The sequence below is a fragment of the Watersipora subatra genome, chromosome 5 (genome assembly GCF_963576615.1).
Source record: "Watersipora subatra chromosome 5, tzWatSuba1.1, whole genome shotgun sequence".
NCBI classification, from domain to species: Eukaryota; Metazoa; Bryozoa; class Gymnolaemata; order Cheilostomatida; family Watersiporidae; genus Watersipora; species Watersipora subatra.
This window is the reverse complement of record NC_088712.1, coordinates 43,304,423-43,327,814: the sequence shown is the minus strand read 5'-3', so window position 1 is coordinate 43,327,814 and position 23,392 is coordinate 43,304,423. Positions and strand designations below refer to the sequence as shown.

Sequence of the window (23,392 nt, the reverse complement as noted above, 5' to 3'; positions counted from 1 at the left end):
GAAACAGAAGTACAGACTGTCATCCGATGAATTGGCTAATCAATAGGGTTTCACCCTTCTTTTTCATTACGAAGCCTACGCATTGGCTAGACCAATCAACTTTTGTTTCCAATCAAAAAAAAATTTTGCTAAGCGATTTCATTTTTACTCATTTTTCAAAACGTGAAAACCATATCGCTACCATCATGTCAAAACGAAATTCACCACATTTGTTCAATGCAAAGGAAGTGTCAGAAATATTTGCAAGAGTGTGATTCACTATTTAACAGTTTTGTTCTGAATAAGATGCATTTTACACTAAAACAACATCTGCATTGAATCTGCAATATCTGGAGATATTGCATAAATACTAGCGGTATATCGAATTTTCAAAAATCTGTCTGAATTAATTTGGTCAAAATAGCGAATTTAGCCCAGCAGTGAAAGAGTTAATGATGTTCTGCTAGTTAATTTGCGCCAATTATTACCAGTTATTTCCAGTTTGAACGGTTAATGCTACTTAGAAATACTTATCACTCTGTATTGCCAGTTACAACCTGCTATTGCTAGCTATTATAAGTAATCAACAGTTATATACCAGTTTATTCCGGTTATAACCAGCTAATACTTGTAATCGTACTAGTTTTACTAGATGTAGCAACAGTTTTAGTAACCATTGTCTGATAATGAATAACTAGTTAATTTAAATCAGCCGTATTTCTAATTAAATATGATTATATTGCATATAAGCTAATTTATATACCAACAGTAGTGTATCTCTTTCAACAAATAATGCCCTGTACTAGGTCTAGTTTTAAACATATGCATATCATCATATATTGTTTGTTCATGAAAATTGTAAGGACAGCTTTCTGCTAAGAATATATAATTTTACTGTGTCATGTACTCTCTAAAGTGTTTGTACTACTTTTGGTCAAGTACTCTATTTACAGGTTGAAAAAGCGCTCTCAGTTGTCAGATCTGCCTTGGCTAATCAGATTGATTGGGGAGATATCGATGACATCATTAAGGAAGCGCAAAGTCATGGCGATCCGGTTGCTATGGCCATCAAACGTTTAAAGCTCGAGAAGAACCACTTTACAGTCCAGTTGAGGTACGTGAGTGGTGTGCCATGACCTTTATTTGGCCTCAGTAGCTTGAGTACATTGTGAGTAAAAGTTATTAAAATTTTGACAAATAATTAAACATCAAGGCTTGATTCTTGTATCATTGATTCTCTGGAATACAGTTATGCAGGCTGTTTGAGATCTAGTCAAGAGCAGATTGTTTCTCATATAAAGTGACAATGAAGAAAGCACGTTTTGCCCAATGATGAAACTTTATCATGCTCAGCTGCTGATGATGAAATTATTGGAATTTCATATACTGTGGTAGATATGGAGCCGTCATCCGTTGTCATTGCTGTCTTTTTTGTTGATCTTTAGTTTAATCAATTTTCAAACTGTCCAGTTCTGTTGTATAGGCTACAATTGATTTATGGCTTGTTGATTACCGCTCATCTTTAGTTACATGGAAAGTTTTTTGAAAAGTTGTTTTGAGCCACAAAAGCTTATTTTCACCAATCATGCTAGTGCTAACTTATGTCATCTCAAGCTATATAATTTGACCTTAACTTCTTTTGCAAGTTACCACAAATGATTGCAAGTCACTTTAAGCATTATCTTAGTTACTTCCAGCGATCCCAAGTAGTCTTAAGTTCCGTTGAGTAATCATAAGTTATTCCACATGTTGTCAAATTGCCCCAAATCGTATTAAATCACCTTTTGTTATCTTAAGGTACTGTAAGTGGTCTTACGGTACCCCGAGTGTTCTTACACTACCTCAAATGTACATAAGTTGCCTCAAGTATTCTCAAGTTATTTCAAGTGTTCTTAAGTTACCTCAAGTTGTTTTATGTTTCCTTAAAGCACATAAATTACATAATTTTTTTATTGTATATTCCAATACATCAGAGTCTTGGCTTTCGGATGAGCTATTGTTTGCCATGGTGAGACAGACATTGGTTGGTGTTTATAGGATTTCCCCAGAGCTCTACCGCAAAAATGTTTACTGACATAGGCTCAGAAATTGTGACATCACAATTTTCTTATGCGGTGTTGTGCGCTCATACCGCCTATTTTATTGCTTACCGCTTATATTTATCAACTACGATAATGACGTTAGTGTCAGACGAAGATAGGACAACTCCAGAGAACCAATGAAGATGAAAAAGGCATCAGTGTCATTAGTTCTCTATGTACAGATTATTTCTATGATAAATAATTCAGATACAAGCACCATACTATGTTTTACCGATGATATTATGCACTAGCCCTCTCATTTTATTGTTATGTTGAGGGTCGTGGAATGAGACTAATTAGTTTCAAGCATTGCGTGATCTCGCGAAAGTGCGATTGACATATAGTCCTAGAGCCACGCAACTGCAGGTCACAATTTAATCGATGTGATTTCATTACCTTTATCAACGACAGTACATTTGTTGAAGCATAATTAATTAACCCAGAACATGTGTTTGTATTGGTCGGGCGTTAGCCCAATTCCCGGGCATTGTTGATTATCTAGAATCCTAGTTTATTATTTCTCTCTGGGTTCAACAGCACCGATTGTCACAGAAAAGCGCAGCCTCAATGGCAGCGAAAGGGATCGACTACCTAAGACTAAATAATAATTGTGACATCACATTTTGATAACCTGAACCAAGTGGTTTTTTTTTGCAGGACATACTTTTGACACCCTGTTTTTCATAGTTATATTATTCTTTGTGTGTTGAATTTAGGCTCATTCGAAAGCTAAGACTCTGATTTATTGAAATATATAATAAAAAAATTATATAACTTATGTGCTTTAAGTGTTCTTTAAATTACTTCAAGTTGTATTAAGTTATCTCAAGTGTTCTTAGGTGGTTTCAAATTATGTTTACTTCATTGATAGGAATTACATTATAGCTTAGTTTTTTATAGGGATAGGTTTTCTGTTCCTGTAGAGATCATTATGAGGAAGATTCAAAACCCATGACCATAGACATAGATATTGCTCTCTCAGCATATGCCAATGCAAAAAAGTACTATGATCACAAGAGACATGCTTCGCAAAAAGAGAAAAAAACTATAGATGCGTCCAGCAAGGCTCTCAAGTCAGCTGAGAAGAAAACTAAGCAGGTGTTGAAGGAGATGAAGGTTACAGCGAACATAGTCAAAGCTAGAAAGGTATGGGCCGGTCAAATGTTTGCAGTTATTTTATACATCCGCTTATGTATCAATCAGTCTGAGGTGTGCACAGTATCCGATCAGCTTCACATTTCTTGTCAGTACATATTGATAAGGCCACATGGTTTTCTAGTATTAGTACATGCAGGCACTGGTCACACCCTTTGGGGGTACCTCGTTTGGAAACTCTGTCATGTCAACAGCCACTTAGTAGTTACTGATTGGAGTGGATGATAAACATCAAGGTCTCTTTCTATCAAGCCTCGTTTTTGAAACAAATAACCAAGATAAAACAGATTTTACTGCCAATACGTTTTTCATTAAACTGCACCTTTGCTTTGAGTATTTGGCTCAGATGGAATGGCAACTCCCATATAGATAGACATGTCTAGCTTGAATAAATCATATAAATTATTAAATCTGTTTTCGCCAAGTTTTTACAATCTTCCTCGATATGAATATTGGTTAGAGTTTGTTTGGAGTAAATCATCCTGCATGTATTTGTTGGTTTGGTTAATTTGGGAATTGGAGTTTACTATATTTTTGGCTTGGGTTTTTATATATTGAAGATAAGCCCTAGTGATGCACTGCACACCGTTATGCCTATGCTGCGGTTGGAGGTGTGTTTAGATAGTTTTGTCCTCTCAGAAGGGGAATGTAATCAATAATCCTTTAATAAGCTATGTATGTGCGCTTCAATGCTTAAAAGGTGTACAAAGGTGCTAATATTATGTATAAAAGGTGTTTATTTAGCATAAATACTCCTTGTGTTGTATAATGTTGCTTATTTCAGCTCTAGTGAGTCCATATTTTTAATGATGATTAGATAATAATCATAAGTAATTTATACTATGTGTAATTTATAGATAATCTATAGATTACACATAGTAGATAATCTGTTGGTTACACAGGTTGAACTTTGCGTGATGGACAGAATTTTTACCTCTCATCACGCTTGGTACTCTTTTCTGTCTGTCCACATTCCTTGCCTAGAATACTGTTTTTCATAGCTGTGCTTTCTGAGCATCTTTTGCCAGTCTAATTACGTACAACTTGCCCTTAAGAAAACTGTTTTGACCACTTATGAATAGGCAATGTGGATGAGATAGCGATCCCTGAGTTTGTAACATTTAATGACAGGTGATGTGGTTTGAGAAGTTCAACTGGTTCATATCATCGGAGAATTACCTCGTGCTCGCCGGTCGAGACGGGCAGCAGAATGAGATGCTCGTGAGGAGGTATTTGAAGGCTGGAGATGTTTATGTCCATGCTGACATACACGGAGCCAGCAGTATTGTGGTTAAGAACCCTCAAGGTATCTAGGTCTATGCCTTGCTATGATAGACTTATAGAACCCTCAAGGTATCTAGGTCTATGCCTTGCTATGATAGATTTATAGGACCCTCAAGGTATCTAGGTCTATGCCTTGCTATGATAGACTTATAGAACCCTCAAGGTATCTAGGTCTATGCCTTGCTATGATAGACTTATAGAACCCTCAAGGTATCTAGGTCTATGCCTTGCTATGATAGACTTATAGAACCCTCAAGGTATCTAGGCCTATGCCTTGCTATGATAGACTTATGGAAGTGCTTTGGTTTTTTTATTGGGTGGGCTGATGCACTGCGGCTCCCAAGCGGTGGTCAAGTACCGTAAGTTCCGGCGTGCAAGTCAATGTCTATGAGTTTGGTTTATAAATCCTGGTTTTCACATGTCCCTCCGTATAAGTTGGCCCCCTTCTTTAGCTCAAGGCGCTTGATCGGAATAGTTCATTTAGCATCAGAGGCAGGCGAGGTGCAGCGAAGGATATGACATTCAATAATCAACCGTGTTATCAACACAAATGGCCATGCTTTTGGTGTCATCGGCAATATAACCATTAACAAAAAGGAGATAAGATAGCTCTGGTGAAAACCACAGGGTATGAAAAACAACACCATTGTATTGGCCCTCCTCGCCAAGGGAATAAATCTGCCACCTATTATAATAATTTTATTTTAAAGTGATGCCATAAGACAGTTATTCACCAATAATCATGATTCAAGAGATTCAATCATGCAAGAAAAAGGAAGGATGGACGATAGTGGATGGGTCAAATGGATTAACAAGTTTTGGGCTCATCAGCCAAGCACTATGCCTAAACCAAAATCGTTGTTACTCTGTGTCGTGTTCAAATTAAATTCAGCGAATACTACACAAATTCCATTGAATTCGACAAAAGACATTAGTCCAAAAGAGGATCCTTACAATGACCATTTGGATGGTGAAGAATGGAACTTGGTGTTTTATCCATCACACGTTGAGTAGGATTACTAGTACTTTGTCAGTTTATAAATAAATCCCTGTGTCATATCATATAATTTTGATTTGAGATAGTTTTCCCGAATCGGAATTCGCTAGGAAACGCGACATGAAAAACGTCACCGCCGTCAAGTCGAGAATGGGTTTTTAAGTTTAGTGGTAAGTTTTTGACACTTTTTGACACTCATATACCGAAATTTACGGTAGTCAGAGTTTCAGGCTATGTACTTTATTTTTAATGTCCAAGTACTCTTTGCTCTGCTTAAAATGTTGTAGACCCATTTTTCTAATATCTTATTTTCTATACAAATTTTTCCATAACACCTACATGTACATGTTAATGTGCTTTCTGTAGATACTTTCCCATCATTTTAACTTTTCAACCTAAACCCATATGTGTGATGTGCATCATGAAGTGATGTGGATTTTTGAATATTTGTCAGTTTTTTTGAAATACTTATGCATGAGGTTTCTTCTTAACTAGCAGGAATGGTTTGCTAGCTAAACTTAGTGGTTGTCAAACTAAGAACCAGTTTCATGACATATCTTGAAGCATTTTAGCGACTAGCAGTAGGAGCAAAATTTTTTTTTTGTTCTGATAAACGTGCCTCTGAGACAGTTTGTCTGGGATTAGCACAATCTAGTTTTCAGTTTTATATTATTTTAGTCATTTACAATCTAGCAGCAATTATTTTAAAGGTTGACTTGCAACAAAATTCACATTACCGTTATTTGATATGAAAAGATTCACCATGTTTTACTCTGTTGTGTTGTAGGTGCAAAGTATGTGGAAAAGTGATTACAAGCTCTTAAAAGCTCAAAAACGAACAGAAAGTCGCAGCCACATGAGACCGCCGTAGTTAGGATTCCCTTTCCAAAACGGCTCAAGTGTGATGTAGTTGTGAGGGATGGTTTCTTTTTACACTTTCTTGCAACCTTATTCGTCGAAATACTTTCACAAATATACTCCACACATTCAATAAAACTATGACTATTGTTCCTACGCGTCTGTTTCATCGTCATCGTAATGCTGTCACTTTTAGCAGTGATATCTTATAACTTACCGTAAAAATTCGTTTAATTTTTTAGCTGTAGTTTGATGGAGTACATATCATTGTCTGATAATCATGACAAGTCTGTTGGTCACTTGTGATAATCGAGAAGTGCTGCAAAAATTATTTGCGATGTATTGGGTCACATGATCAGATTACGACTTGCCAATTAAACCAGGCCGAAAAAAACTGTAAAGTAGCGAGCATCTATATTTGATACGGGGTCTTCGGTAAAACCCGAAGTGTTTGTCATAAACTAGTACTACGATAAGTTTTATATTGAGCTTTGTATTGACCTTTCAATTCACGTGAGAACATACGTGACAAGACGATAACCAAATTTCGTGGTTACGTTATCGAGATGACGAGATTCCAAGCTACGGCGGCTTTTCGTTTTTGAGCTTTTAAGAGCTTGTAATCACATTTCCACATATTTGGCACTTACAACACAACAGAGTAAGACATGGTGAATATTTTGGTACCATATAACTGTAATGTGAATTTTATTGCAAGCCAATCTTAAATCATCTGACGACTACAAACATTCAAGTTACTTAAACTATGGCTTATTTGCAGGTGGTCCAATCTCCCCAAAGACTCTGAATGAGGCTGGGACCATGGCTATTTGTCACAGCGCTGCCTGGGATGCCAAGGTCAGCACACATCTGATAGTCTATTAAAATGCTATTAGGGTTTTCTTTATGATTTGATATTATGTTTTACCTTGACCTTCCTTATATACTACTAGGCGCCTCTTTTTTGCATCTGCTAGCTGCTTTTTTGGAGAGCTGTTTTTAGTTCTGGTTTAGCAGCCTTTTCATACATCCGCTATCACTAGTATAGCACCGGGGGAGTGGTTTTAGATTAGGAAATAAAAGCAGGCCTTATAAGGCTTATATGTACTGATCAATTGAATACATGACCTATACGCATCACTATACATGTCGAGAGATAGTAATGCACGTTGATTATAGATCTTCCCCTGTTCTGAGAGTTGTATCAAAGTTTAGATTTTAGTTGGTTGAACTATCACAAACTAAACACTTGATCTCTTTGACTGAATTGTTAAAGTGGATAGCGTGCCTAGCCATGCCTCATATGTTCTGACAGGTTGTGACAAGTGCTTGGTGGGTCTATCATGATCAGGTGTCAAAAACTGCCCCTAGTGGCGAATACTTATCCACCGGTAAGACATGGCTGGTTACTACGTTATAAATATATTTGTTCTTCTGTTAGAAATTTTTTTCTTTTATTGTGTTATGAAAGCTGTTATATGTAGTTTTATTCATATTCTGTCATTTCTTTGCCATTTGCTCATTTCTTTGCTGCTTGTTCCCAGTTTGTGATCTCACCTTTAGTAGCTGGCTTGAACTTGACTTCACCACTTTTTTATATCGGAATGATAACGTAGTGAGTTGAAGTAAGCAGACAACTTCCTTGTTAAGTTTACTCTGTTTCGTATGCTTAACCCTTTAGCGACCGCGGGTTTACGGCTGGAAATTCCCCAGCGCACCGGAGCATTTACTATGGCGATTTGAGCCTTCGACACCACTGCGTAAAAACTGCATCAATTTTCATCAAAATTGAAGTAGAAACATAAATTAACATGCATAGGAATGCTGAGAAATTTCTCTACAAGCTGATATTTTTTTATGTAGCTAGCTTGCATTTGCTTTCCTGCAAAAGTCTCAATTCGTTGAGGTTACGAGTCTTTCATTTTTGTACGTCTTTTTCAATTATATTTTATATTGACTAAAAGCAATTGGCAGTGTTGTATAAATAATTCTTGCATGGATTCATATGTTCACAGCAATTTGCAAAAAAAATTAGTCGTCCAAGAGCATTGAAAGCGGAGTTATGAGCTCTGATGTATAGCGGGAGCGTCACTGGAAATGCTCGAGACACCTTGCCAATAAGCAGCGCAAGACAGTCACCCGACAAGGTTGCTCCAACTTTCGTGCAAATTAGCACAAAACTGCAAATAAATATGCATCTGGAAGCTGAGACATTTTCCTGCAGAATGAGATTTTTTCCTCCAAACAGCTTGCAAAAACTTTGCAGCTAGACATCTATATATACACAGTTACAATTTTTTGCTCTGAATTTTTATGCATTTCTTGAGTCTATAGATTTATGTAAAAATTTTGCATATAAAGTCATTGCACTGGTTCATGCGTGCTGCAGCAAAAGATTAACTGGTTGTGTGCAAGAAGAATTAAGTGGTGAGCATATATTCACACATTTGGTGAAGCAGCAAAAGACAGGAAGCAACATTTATTATGAGCAGAAACAGCAAATCATGGACTGCTAGATTGCAGAACAATATGAGAACTGAACTATTTGATTAGACTGCTGCTCTGAAGATGGCAGTGTGCAACAAATACAGCACACCAATGCACAACTAATACAATAGATTAGCAAATGTATGTACAAAAGCTAGCAATACAAAGCAGTGAAGCATTTGCAAAAACTAAATAAAATACCATTTGTAAATAAATTTAGTTAGCATGGTAAGGATCAAAACATGACTCGCACAAAGATATTCCACAAGTGACTCCGCTGCCAGTGCATTCAGCTTGCTCATCGACGATGTATACAGACAACTGGTGCACATAGCCAGAGACAGCAACGGAAAGCCTTTAACTTAATTCCAAATTTAGATCTGTTAGATGGAATATACTGTCTGAAGTTGAGCCATCCTTTCCATGCCAGCAAGCTTTCATCTACAGATATAAATTTGTCAGATAGAAAAACAGGATAGAACCAGTCGCATGTCATGGCAAAAACATTTTCTAACTTGAACGATATATTACAGCAGGGTCTTCAAAATTGTCAATAAAGTGTAAACTTGCTTCTAATTTTCTTACAATTTTTAAATTGATTAAAAATCGGCGTAGATAATAAAGGAATGTGGACCAGTAAGGCAACGGAGAAGGCGTTTTGAGAATACCTATATGCAAAACTAAACAAACAACTTGCCAAATGTTTATCATCAACAGGCTCCGAAGCATCACAATGTTTTTGAAGGCCATATTTATTCGTTTCGATTAATATAATATTTATAATGACCGATGTTTAAAAAGCTTTGAATGATAAAAAACACTTACCTGTTTAAAAATGCAAACTTATACTCCTGCCAGGCTGTCAGCAAAATGTCATTCTTTTGGTTTCAAATCAGCTCCTCTTTGATATCCGTCATTATTCGCCGTTTCAACACCGGCCGTTACAGTCTCACTTTCCCAATCCAATTAATTCTGTTGATTTTCTTTTTTACTTTCATCGTCTTCCTCACATCTTTCTGGTCTAAAATCCTCTTCACTTTTAAACCAGTCGGTATCTTCCTATAAACGAATTTTTAGCAGCGCTTCAAATTTCGCGTCCGTTCACGGTGATCAGCTTTCCATAAAGAGCGTTCAACTTCTAACTACGTGTTCTTTTTGCACATGCGCAGAAGAGAATAATTATAGTGTTAAAAAAGTAGTATGATATCTTTTAAAACTTCTCAAAATATTAATTGAAAATCTTAGTGCCGTTTTTAAAATAAATGAATTTAAAAAATACCTATCGAAGACTCAGGTCTGACGGGCAATTACGGGTTTGGTACGCTGAGACTGCGCTCTCAGCCTGTCAGATTACGGGAACGGTGTGCAAAAGGTTAAATTTGTAAGTGTGTTGAAGGTTTTGCTGCTCACAACGTTTGACTTTTGTTAGTTTGTGCCATTCGACTCACCCAACACTAGAACTCAATATGTGTTCACTAATATATTGCCTGGATCCATTTGTTGATCGTCTGTGCTTCAGGAAGCTTTATGGTTAGAGGAAAGAAAAACTTCCTTCCTCCCTCTTACTTAGTGTATGGCTTTGGCTTACTCTTCAAGCTGGCAGATGACTCCCTAGAGCGGCACAAGGGAGAGCGCAGAGTGAGGGTGCTCGAGGAAGATATGGAGTCTTTGGTAACAGAAGACACTGAAGATCTGGAGCTTGAGCTCGAGAGTGGGGAGAGTGAAGAGGAGGCAGGGTGAGTTAGGTATACAGTGATGAAGAGTAGGGAGAGTGAAGGGGCACGGTGAGTTAGGTATACAGTGATAGAGAGTAGGGAGAGTGGAGAGGAGGCAGGGTAAGTTAGGTATACAGTGATGAAGAGTAGGGAGAGTGAAGGGGCACGGTGAGTTAGGTATACAGTGATAGAGATTAAAGAGAGGAGGCAGGGTAAGTTAGGTATACAGTGATGGAGAGTAGGGAGAGTGGAGAGGAGGCAGGGTAAGTTAGGTATACAGTGATGAAGAGTAGGGAGAGTGAAGGGGCACGGTGAGTTAGGTATACAGTGATGGAGATTAAAGAGAGGAGGCAGGGTGAGTTTGGTATACAGTGATGGAGAGTAGGGAGAGTGGAGAGGAGGCAGGGTAAGTTAGGTATACAGTGATGAAGAGTAGGGAGAGTGAAGGGGCACGGTGAGTTAGGTATACAGTGATGGAGATTAAAGAGAGGAGGCAGGGTGAGTTTGGTATACAGTGATGGAGAGTAGGGAGAGTGGAGAGGAGGCAGGGTAAGTTAGGTATACAGTGATGGAGAGTAGGGAGAGTGGAGAGGAGGCAGGGTAAGTTAGGTATACAGTGATAGAGATTAAAGAGAGGAGGCAGGGTGAGTTTGGTATACAGTGGTAGAGAGTAGAGAAGGCAGTTTGAGTTGGTATACCGTGATAGAGAGTGGGGAGAGTGAAGAGGAGGCAGCGTGAGTTAGGTATACAGTGATGGAGAGTAGGGAGAGTGGAGAGGAGGCAGGGTAAGTTAGGTATACAGTGATGAGAGTAGGGACAGTGAAGGGGCACGGTGAGTTAGGTATACAGTGGTGGAGAGTGGGGAGAGTGAAGAGGCAGGGTAAGTTAGGTATACAGTGGTGGAGAGTAGGGAGAGTGAAGAGGCGGCAGGGTAAGTTAGGTATATAGTGATAAGAGTAGGGAGAGTGTAGAGGAGGCAGGGTGAGTTAGGTATACAGTCAGTGGTAGAGAGTAGAGAAAGCAGAGTGAGTTGGTATACAGGGATGGAGAGTAGGAAAGGTGAAGAGGAGGCCGTATGAAAGCTGCAGTCACCAGTACTGATAACTTTGTCGAGCAGACTCATATTCTGTGTTTACTGTGTGTTGACAGCTCAGTAGACATTAACTGTGAAGCGCTAAGAAAAATCCACTTTTTGATACAGCACAGGTGTGTATTATATACAGCTTAGAGAAGTGCAGTACAAATTAATCATAATATAATGAGGGTAAGACTGAAAGTCATGCAGCTTGAGTATTCATCTTGAGTAGTCATATTCAACAGAAAATGTTACTCTAAACTCCAGCAAATTTGTATCATACGCCATTTGACAGTGCTCCAGTTGTAGACTATTCAGAGTTCAGACTCATGGCTGGTTTATTTAAAGGTTGACTTGCAACAAAATTCACGTTACAGTTATTTGGTATCAAAAGATTCACCATGTCTTACTCTGTTGTGTTGTAGGTGCCAAATATGTGGAAATGTGATTACAAGTACTTAAAAGCTCAAAAACGAAAAGCCGTCGTAGATTGGAATCTGTTTCTCTGACGTAGTCATTAGATTTGGTTATTGTCTTGTCACGTGATGTTCTCACGTGAATTGAAAATCCAATAAAAAGCTCAAAACTTCTCGTAGCACTAGTTTATGACAAATACTTCGGGTTTTACTGAATACCCCGTATCAAATGTAGATGCTCGCTACTTTACAGTTTTGTTTCGGCTTGATCTAATCGTCAAGTCGTAATTTGATCATGTGACCCAATACTTCGCAAATAATTTCTGCAGCACTTTTCAATTATCACAGGTGACCAACAGGCTCGTGATGATTATCAGACAATGATATGTACTCCTTCGAGCTAAGGTTAAAAAATTAAACGAATTTTTACGGTAAGTTTTTATAAGATATCAGTGCTAAAAGTGACGGCATTACAATGACAATAAAATAGACGCATAAGAACAATAGACATGGTTTTATTGAATGCGTGAAGTATATTTGAGGAAATATTTCGACGAATGAGGTTTCTCGAAAGTGTAAACAGAAGCCATCTTGTACAACTACGTCACATTTGAGCCGTTTTGGAAAGAGAATCCAAACTACGGCGGTCTTGTGTGGCTGCGATTAACTGTTTGTTTTTGAGCTTTTAAGAGCTTGTAATCACATTTCCACATATGTTGCACCTACAACACAACAGAGTATAAGACATGGTGACTCTTTTGATACCAAATAACTGTAATGTGAGTTTTGTCGCAAGTCAACCTTTAACAATCCTCAGTCATTAAAAAATGTATGCATAGGTTTGGGAGTTGTCTTTTCATGAAGGAGTTTGTAGATTCAGTGCGCTAGGACAGCATCAAACTCACTGAGGATTTCACTCTACTATATTACTTGTAGAATTTTGTTTGCTGTACATATTTTGTGATTAATCGTGGGCCTCATAGAAGGTTCAATTGGTTTCACCTTTTTATCTACGTAATATTTTGCTTAAGCTAAGAAGACCTAAGGCGTGCAAACACTGACCAGATATGATTTACTTTCATAGGGATGATAAGCCAGTCCTGGTCACAGTGGAGGAAGAGGGTGGCGAGCTGAATTCTGATCTACAGTCAGACTTGATTGAGAAGGAAGAGTCTGTGTAAGTCTGAAAGGAAGCTGGTAGCACTAGTTAGTTGTTACTAGACTTGGATGCTACAACTGCATCTTATTACTAGGTCCTCTATAGTTTTAAATTAGATAATAGTTATAGTACACAGGCTAGGTAGAGTCTTTATTTAAAGATGAACTTGCACAAAACTTTAGTCGACTTTATCAGAACGTATCAGTATTTTTCTACCATTTGTGATTGTTTTTTATGTTTGAGGTGATCTGACCGCCAGGATGTTTCAAGATTAAAATCATTGAAACTTGATCCCCTTGAAACGCTCAGATAAAGCAAAAGTGTGATTATGTTGTCTATAGTAACAAAGAAAGAAACCGACAGAACGCGGCAACTTCAACACAATAGCCGATATCAACTACAGCAACGATAGCAACTAGTAACTTCCTTTCGCAAGTCTCTTTCGCGTTTTACTGCGATCCAGTTTTATCGATTTTTATCTTGAAACATACTGGCGGTCAAATCACCTCAAACATAAAAAACAATCGCAAATGTTAGAAAAATGTCGATACTTTCTATAAAATCTACTAAAGTTTTGTTCAAGTTTAGCCACTGGCTGACCAGAAAACATGGGTACTTGAACTATATAGGAATAGAAATTATAGTTGGTACAAAGGCTAGCTAGTAATTAAGTTACCCTAGGTGGTAATTACCTTCTTTCATTGCTCCTTCGGACTGCTTGCTAAACCACAATAAGATTTTAGAGGGAGCAACCAGGTTATCTGGATGCCAGCACTGTTATCCTAATACATAAATAGTGTCATATTTCTAGTGCTTTCAACGTTCAGTTTAATGTACTGTAAGTATAGTACTAGTATTAGTTCCGTGCTCTACTGGCAAGGGACTACAGGTACAGGTGGTGTGACATTGAATATGACAGGTTTTTGGGAAAGAGTCAGTTTGAAATCTAGAATAGCATAACTCTATTGTAGTCATGTTAGCTCATTGGTTCACATATGTTTCTTTACGTACCTCATTGTTTTTGTGTCTGTACCACCTTTCAGCTTTGTAGTTGCTAGTTTGACTTATATTTCTGTACCAGTAACTTCGTTTGTTTGTAGTGAAGCTAAATCAGATCAGGAACTGCAAGAAGACAATGTTCCTTCTGACTCTGAGAGTGACAGAGACACGGAGGAGCAAAGGTCAGAAGCAACTGACGGTACAGGCACTAATGGTGAACGACATGAGACTGATGAAGGAGATGAGGAGGTCAGAGAAAAAGACGAGATGGATGTGGATTTTCCAGACACGCAGATAGATTTAGAGCATGTCAGGGGCTCAAAGTAAGTGGAGCAGATATGCAGAAAGACCTAGAGCATTTCCATGGTTCTAAAAAATTAGAATTGGGCATAAAGAGATATCTGGGTTGGTCTTCAAGTAAGATATTTGTTTGTGTGTGATCAACCTCTCTTTGAACTGACCAAAATATTTATTATCTGGACGCATTCATAGAAAAATACATTAATTTATAATATATTATTTCTTGCTGTCATTGGTAGTTTTGAGCTGAGGCAGCGAAGTATAAGTACAGTCAGCGGCTCAAGTGATGTTGCCAATGATAACCTTGAGAGAGCTTTAAGCACTGGTAGCAACAAGCCTATGATGAGCCGCAAGCAAAGGAGGTACAAGCTTACTGTTCATTATCTTACGCTCAAGCTGATTGGTCACTTGACCAATTTATATGATAGCAGGCCGGTTGGGGTGCCTCTGTGACTACCTGTGTAAGGGAAACACTTTGTGATAAAATATAATTATTAGTCTTGTTCAACTAATATATTGACAGATAACCAATCCTCCTGTTATCAGGTCAAGGTCGCGAACTACCAGTTTGGTATACGCGTGTGATTTTAAAATAGCTATCTGTAATTTATAGTGATAAATGCTGGGCAATTATTTAGCTCATGAACTGAATACAGATTTAGTAGAGCGGGTTTCTTGAAGTTGGTATTTGAAGTCACTGCTGGTAGTACATAAGTAACGTTTAAAAATTAAGTTATTAAATCATTTCATTATGAAAGATCATTTCAGACATGTCCTTGTTGATTTTTTATATAGGTGGTTTGTGTCTTGTGTTAGACTGTACCTTGTGTTTTGTATTAGACTGTACCTTGTGTTTTGTGTTAGAATGTGCCTTGTGTTAGAATGTGTCTTGTGTTAGAAAGTGCCTTGTGTCTTGTCTGTGTCTTGTGCCGAATGGAATAGTCTCCTTCTAATATCAAAAGTCTGTATCAGAAAATACTTATAGAACATATCAAATATCTTTTTCAACTTTGTAGTGCACATATGCGAGTATATGATATGAGCACATTTTGTATTTGTCTTTACAATTTGGCTTTTGTGTGTGGTTTCTTGCTGGATGCAAATGCGTCCACTAATATTTTTCTGAAGTCATCATCCATCCCCTTTTCTTTAGGAAGGATAACTTCTAGGCACGGAGTTGCAGTGTTTGATAGGTCAGCAATGTATGAGTCCATATGTGCTGTGCTTTTCTCGGCACATCAGCGCTAAGACCAACTCATTGATGTTTGTTTTATGTGATTTTGAAAACAAGAGCTACACAGAGTGTCTGATAACATTACTGCTGCTATATAATTTATTACATCAGGTTGTAGGCTTATGACTACTTGCCTTCATCCACTTCCATTACTTATAAATTAGCATTAGAGCCACCTACGGGCTCTCATAAGATCCATGTAACTTAACTAATCTGTATAATATGAATAGATCTATTAACTCAACTATTGTGTTTAACATGGATACATCTATTAATAGGGTAGAACCTTGCAGTTGATTCTTAGACTTATGAATTGGTAATACAAAATAGGGGGTTTCCTTCAGCTAACATAGGATATCCTAGTCACCACTGTGACAGACCTATTGTAGCAATTGCCTTCTCTTGTACTGAAAGTGTGAGGATTATATTCGAGCCTCATTTTCTCTATACTATAGCAGTTGTCACCCTCGGCTGGAGCATAAGTCAACCCTGTAGTTGATGACAAAACATGTGTCTTACCAAGAAAAGGGTTATAACCTACAAAGTGTCCTTTATAGGAAGATGCCCTTTCAGGAAGTTGTCCTTATAGGAAGCCGACATTACCGTTGTCACAAGTTACTGTTTATGTTACAGAGACTTGAAGAAGGAAGTTGTTCTTATAGGAAGCCGACATTACCGTTGTCACAAGTTACTGTTTATGTTACAGAGACTTGAAGAAGGCCCAAAAACAAGGCACGGCGCCCACCACTGGGTTAGTTGTACCTGATGAGCCAGCTGTCTCAGAGAAGTCAGAGGTAATGCATTTCCATCAAGCTGTTAGATGAGATAGAGTTGAGGACATATGTACATCATATTTAGTGAAAAGTCAAAAGATTCACTTAGACTAGTAATTTCGCAATAAAGAAAATGAAGTCAGCTTTAATTCAGGAGTTTCTGTCGAATGCAGCAATTTTAGCAAAAGTATTTTTAGTGAGTTAAATTATTATTGTTAGTGTAAATATAAACATGTCTCAATGTGTGGACGTCCTTATCATTCCAGATGTCTAGGCAATTCTCAGGTTATAAACCTGACAAGCCAAAATCTCTAGTTGTTGTCAATTGCGTGAACAGAAGTGAGGATAAACTCAAACAATTTTAATATAAATTGAAATAACTAGGTGATCAGTGGTGAAACTGTTATTGGTCAACATTCCTAATAACTTTTCAAGTTAGGGCATCAATAACAAGATAACTTTTAAGAACCATTTAGGTAATGGCTATTTGATAATAATATAATCACTTTATTTTGCTGATTGTTCACTATAGTTTTCCCTTCATAAAAAAAACATTTATCTTTCATAAACGACCATTCTAATTTCCTCTTGCGTGTAAAGAACGTTCTTTGTTAAGTCTTCAAGCGGAATTTAATGATGCCACAGTCTTCGGCCCTAAACCTTGCTATCATCTACTTTGTTATCAAAGAGTGCAATCAAGGGGTGTGATCAAGGGGTGCAATTGTTTTTACGGTTTGTCCTTGCTGTAAATGGATCAGGATTTATAGAGCTCTATAGGGGAGTATGAAGTTGTTACGCTTGGAACATCATGATGTAAACTTTCAGTACTAAACTTAAGGCTGGTAAATATAATCATCATTTTTTCCAACACTTTGGTACCCGCATGTAGCCGCTGGGCACTTTTAAAGCATTTAGTGTGTTTTCATGCTTTTAACGGGTTCGAAGTTGCTTCTACTTCGAATTATAAAACGGGAAAATCTGAGCTCATTCCATGCCATCTCGCTTTGCTAAATTTATGCGAAGCGAATTTATGTCATTTGTTCAGAGTTGAACGGCTCTGTTCATAAATGTATACATATACTTGTGCTGTAGTCAAAATTATTACATAGAATTTATATTGAATCTGCTTGATCGCCTCACTATTTGACACTTCTGATCGCATCTGATGCAGGATAGACTGAGGGGTGATCAAGTGTCAGACTCACAGCAGGACTGTCCCAAATCCTCTCAACAACCACAGTCTGTTAGTAAACGAGGTCAGAGTGGCAAGTTGAAAAAGATAAAGAAGAAGTATGCTGACCAGGATGAGGAGGAAAGGCGACTCCGAACATCTCTAATGCAATCCGCTGAAAGGGTTAGTTAAAATGGAGGACTGTTGTTTTTAGAGCTGCGCTAAGTTTTTAGTTTTTTTTTATCACCATGGTAGTTGGAGTTGTTTTCTCTTTGGATTGATGTAAGGGAATAGTCGCTAATTTGTATGCTGCATTATTCATGGTATTATTCCGCTATTTGTCTATTAATTAGTTTACATGCGGTTCATTTTTCATGTTTTGCCATTTCCCATTTTTATACCATAACCTTAGAGTGTTACAAGTGTCTCTCTCATGCACCTTAACTAAGCCCTAATCTGGTCATCAACAGCTCACTCCTTAATCAGTCTTGCTTAGCTGAAATTGGTGAAAGTAAGTTTTTATTCACACATTTTGTATTTCTTTGCCTTTTACCTGTAAATTAGTGAGGCGGATATTTCTGTCCAATTTTAAGAAGAGCTGAAGAAAGGAAAGGTAGACAAGACAACACAGTGAAATCTGAAAACACTTTTCCTTTCCATTATAGTCTTTGTCTTGTCAGTTTTTCTCTTTGCATATTCAGTAGGATGTAAGTTATCTCTATATGTTTATACTAATTGTACGGGTTAGCATGCCTCTGCCAGAATCATTAATTGGTCTATATAGTGCTATGTACTCATTCTGGAGTTGTCTTCACTGTTAGGAAACCAAGAAACGGGCTAAATTAAAGGCACAGCAGCAGCTGCAGGCTGAGAAGCAGCAGAGAAAGATTGAACTTGCACAAAAGCAGCAGGAATACAAAAGGAAGCAGCAAGGTAACGAGTCACCTCAAAGCATGTTTATTTGGTCCTGGAGTTGTCCGCTCAAGCACTCTAGTGTAGCTTAGCAATTTCTAAAAACTACACCAATGAAAATCCGTTATCATATGTATTCTTTATAATGTGCAAAATTTGCATGTTCACAAGCATTTTGATTTGGTAGCAATGCAAGTGGCCCTTACAAAGTGGGAGGGAGGTTTGGGGTTAGAGAGATTGTAAATACACCATCTCAGTCATTTGCAGGTAAAATATCGTATTAGTTTTCTGGTCAACCCTGAATTATGCTATATTGAACTTCTTGCTCAATGATTTGGTTTTCTAGAAACTAAATCTGGAGTTGCCAATGAGTACTTTGATTGTGAGCTATTCGGTGAACATAAAATATGAATCGCACACTGCTGATGAAGTTTAAAGTTGGTTATGTGTGCGGAGTAAAAAATTTGTCAACTATTTTTTAGTAACTTATTTATTGCTTTATTATTAATAAATTATAATTAAAAAGTTATGTATTCATGAACTATGAACTCTTTATTATTATTACACTCTGTAATCTCTATCATTTGGAAATAACGACTATCAGTAAGTGATTGATCACCTCAATTGTGTTGATCAAGGAATGAGGAGTTGTATGCTCGTGTCAGCTCCCTGGTTTTATTTCCTGATGCTACTAGTTCTCTTCTCATTTGTAGCGTTTTATAGTTTCATTTTATTTACAGAGGCAGCGAAAGCTGCCATGAAGGCTGGGCAACCTCTTCCTGCTGAAGAGGAAGATGATGCGATTGATGGTTCGGAGAATCCAGTGGATGAGACAGGTGTCCTTGACACACTGACAGGACTTCCAGTTGAAGTTGATACACTTCTGTATGCCATTCCTTTCTGCGCTCCTTACTCAGCGCTGCAGAACTTCAAGTCAGTACTCAGGCAGTAGATAGAGAAATACAATCGGTGTATTTGGAGTGATAATATGATAATTGCTTGGAATCTGTTGCAATGTTCGTCTAACATGTTAATTATCACAACATTTTCAAATGGACGGTAAATTATCATATTTCTTGGAATTGCTGCTTGAGATATGTGGGATATTTTGTATATGCTGGGCCTCCAGGTTTTTGGTGCGTGAGTGAAATCACTTTTCCTACATCATTTTAAAGGTTGTTGAGCTACGATTGCTGTCTACGTGAGCGCTGTAAATCGTGCCCTGTGTTTGCTCTGTGTGTTTAGACTTTGTACATATGATTTGGAGGAATAATTACAAACATCATGCAGCTTCTTAACATGAGGGATTTTACATTACTTCTAGTTGCAGTTGAGGCTTGAAATCATCTCCAAGTCGTTCACATCATGCAGTTTGCATCAAATGCATATGCATGAAATAAATATGCACATAAAATTAGCAATTTATCTAATAAAAATTGACTATCAAAATAATATATTGGTAATATAGTTTATAATAATATAATATACAATATTTGTAATAATATAGTATATAATAAGCTTTGCAATAAATCATTTGACTGTTACAGCTGCACCTGAATATCAGTCAACGAGAATTTCTTTTTTGTAATATTCAATATATATTACATCTATATATTATATCTATATATATTATATTTATATATTTTGTCTGTATCTACTTATTATATATATATTATATCTTTATATAATATCTATATACATGTACATATTTTATATATACTATATATTATATCGATATTATATACATGTACATATTTTATATATACTATATATTATATCGATATTATATATATATTGTATCTATATATATTATATCTATATTTTCTATCCCTTTATAAATGAATAAATAACTTGATGGTTGCCAACTTGTCTCCGATGAACTGGTGTGTTGTAGATACAAGGTCAAGCTGATACCAGGCTCAACTAAGCGAGGAAAAGGTATGTGAAAACTTGTCATTTGAAACTGCTGGATTTGTAATATCATACACCTTCCCAGTGCAGTGCAGGTACCTTCCCAGTGCAGTGCAGGTACCTTCCCAGTGCAGTGCAGGTACCTTCCCAGTGCAGTGCAGGTACCTTCCCAGTGCAGTGCAGGTACCTTCCCAGTGCAGTGCAGGTACCTTCCCAGTGCAGTGCAGGTACCTTCCCAGTGCAGTGCAGGTACCTTCCCAGTGCAGTGCAGGTACCTTCCCAGTGCAGTGCAGGTACCTTCCCAGTGCAGTGCAGGTACCTTCCCAGTGCAGTGCAGGTACCTTCCCAGTGCAGTGCAGGTACCTTCCCAGTGCAGTGCAGGTACCTTCCCAGTGCAGTGCAGGTACCTTCCCAGTGCAGTGCAGGTACCTTCCCAGTGCAGTGCAGGTACCTTCCCAGTGCAGTGCAGGTACCTTCCCAGTGCAGTGCAGGTACCTTCCCAGTGCAGTGCAGGTACCTTCCCAGTGCAGTGCAGGTACCTTTCATATTAAACAATTTAAGGCAGTACACTAAATGATTTGCCGTTGTCATCGCTTGTAATATTGTTATGTACAGTACTGTATAGAGGTCTTACCTTCGAGACATACGTAGTGGCTGACGGCGGTGTGAGAGAGACCTGATTAGCAACGCATTTGGACTTTGAATTTAACTTATAGGATACTTAGCTCGCTAAACACATACTTAAAGCTAAGTCTTAATGTTTTACTAAACTTAAAGGTTGACTTGCAACAAAATTCACATTACAGTTATTTGGTATCAAAAGATTCACCTTGTCTTACTCTGCTGTGTTGTCGGTGCAAAATATGTGGAAATGTGATTACAAGCCCTTAAAAGCTCAAAAACGAAAAGCTGCTGTAGATTGGAATCTGTTGATTTCTCTGACGTAGTCATTACAGTTGGTTATTGTCTTGTCACGTGCTGTTCTCACGTGAATTGAAAGGCCAATAAAAAGATCAATATAAAACTTATCGTAGCACTAGTTTATGACAAACACTTCGGGTTTTACCGAAGACCCTGTATCAAATATAGATGCTCGCTACTTTACAGCTTTGTTTCGGCTTGATCTAATCGTCAAGTCATAATCTGATCATGTGATCCATTACTTGATCCAAAATAATTGAGTCCAAATTGTGTAGGGTATCCCTACTTGCCCTTTCTTGTTTACTTTATAATCAATACTGACATTACACCTGCCTCTCTAGGTCATAGTTCTTTTAGTAGATCCCTTTCACGTCTTTCCTTCCGGAGTAGAAGCCATAGATTTCAGTGCTGAAACACACCAGCCTTTTACAAAACGCGGTTCAAATAGTACGAATAGCTCTGTAGATTTCACAATGTTGGATACACTAGTAGTGCCCTTGACCTTGTTTCTGTAGCACTGGTGTTTAACCACATATTTGAGTTTTATGAATATAGCAAGGCATTGAAGTTGCATAAAACCAGATGAGTATGAATTTTGTAGCCTGTTGATTTTTAACCAAAGGCATTTTCATTTTTTCTTCAGCAACCAAGTCAGCAATAAACGCATTTCTACATGACCGAAGCACTACACAAAGGGAAAAAGACCTTCTAAAATCACTTAAGGTGTGTAGCATTAAGTATGAGTGGCTTATAGTTATCAGATTGGTTAAAAATTTTTCAAAGGCTGTTCAATGCTTGGCTTGTTCTTATGAGCGTTTTCCTATAGCTTTGAGCACCATACTTTGCCACAAGTGCATTCACATGAGTGATAGTTTCATTCCGGTGAGCTAAGGTTCACAATAACCATAAGATTTGTGAATGAACCAAAATAGAAGTTCATAATCTTGCAGCATTGATATTGTGGTATTCTTCCCATGTTAATGATTTTACTTACTCCAAATATTGTAAGTGGCTCCACATTTGCCTGCAAGATTACAATGCTACAATATGTCAGCGAATACCACTGATTGTATTTGGATTACACTGTAATAGCATTTACTTAGGGACGGGCTCTGGTACTAATTGCAAGGCTCTGTGTTTGCAGGATGTAGACCTGTCACGAAACATACCTGGGAAGGTCAAGGTTACATCTAGTCAAGTTCATAAAAACAAAGGGAAAAGATAGCACACAATTTTTTCCTTATCTATTTTCATAATTTAGCGCAATTTGAAAATAAATTTGTATATATCCCATACATTGGCTTTTTATGTTTTCTTCGGTTAGCAATCGTCTCTTTTGTGCCTACACCGTCAGCAAATCCAAATTCCCATGGGCATCATCGAGTTGGATTGAAATTTATGAAATATTGGATACCTATTAAAATATCACAATAATATAAGTAATATTTGCCTATTATTGTTCATAGTTTATACTGTTATTTGAGACAATAAAATATGTTGGATGACTTGATGTATGGAATTTGTTATCGTTTTGGTTGCTGCTGAATTTGATTAAATCTCCTAAACTGTTTGCATTTGTACTTCAACTGAGAGTACTGAACTGAGAGTTGATGAAATTCTGTTAGAATAAACATGCTTTCAAGAGACTATCACATGATGAGGTTGGTATTACGGTAAATACTTTCTAAGTGCAACGGCTATAGCAGATCACTTCGATTTAGACTGCTATGATTGGTCATTTTAAGTCTTAAAATTTATGTTCAGGTCTGTGTGATAGTATTTAGAGTTTAGTTGGCTGGGTTGATGAAGAAGTGAACAGTAAGTTAACCATTTACATTCCAACTTCATAACGGGTAATTTCTTCTTAACATGCACATCTTTCTTCTTAATTCCTTTCGCAACATGCATAGTACCCGTAGGTCGCTTTGCTTAACCACGCACAATCACACATAAGTAGTAGCTACA

The 23,392-nt window shown here is 37.5% G+C and overlaps 1 protein-coding gene across 1 annotated transcript in view; it reads left to right on the top strand.

The window, feature by feature from the left end:
• Window positions 1-22,929, top strand: part of LOC137397028 (ribosome quality control complex subunit NEMF-like) — a 38,695-nt gene extending 15,766 nt beyond the window's left edge. Inside the window, exons 11-26 of the mRNA XM_068083312.1 lie at window positions 933-1,093; window positions 2,984-3,206; window positions 4,347-4,521; window positions 7,136-7,212; window positions 7,670-7,745; window positions 10,361-10,577; window positions 13,132-13,224; window positions 14,307-14,528; window positions 14,745-14,867; window positions 16,446-16,533; window positions 17,684-17,866; window positions 18,505-18,616; window positions 19,336-19,528; window positions 20,490-20,533; window positions 22,071-22,150; window positions 22,572-22,929. Of these exons, the coding sequence (XP_067939413.1) occupies window positions 933-1,093; window positions 2,984-3,206; window positions 4,347-4,521; window positions 7,136-7,212; window positions 7,670-7,745; window positions 10,361-10,577; window positions 13,132-13,224; window positions 14,307-14,528; window positions 14,745-14,867; window positions 16,446-16,533; window positions 17,684-17,866; window positions 18,505-18,616; window positions 19,336-19,528; window positions 20,490-20,533; window positions 22,071-22,150; window positions 22,572-22,652 (2,148 nt within the window). The 3' untranslated portion in view covers window positions 22,653-22,929. The remainder of the gene's footprint in view (window positions 1-932; window positions 1,094-2,983; window positions 3,207-4,346; window positions 4,522-7,135; window positions 7,213-7,669; window positions 7,746-10,360; window positions 10,578-13,131; window positions 13,225-14,306; window positions 14,529-14,744; window positions 14,868-16,445; window positions 16,534-17,683; window positions 17,867-18,504; window positions 18,617-19,335; window positions 19,529-20,489; window positions 20,534-22,070; window positions 22,151-22,571) is intronic.
• The last annotated feature ends 463 nt before the right edge of the window (window positions 22,930-23,392 follow it).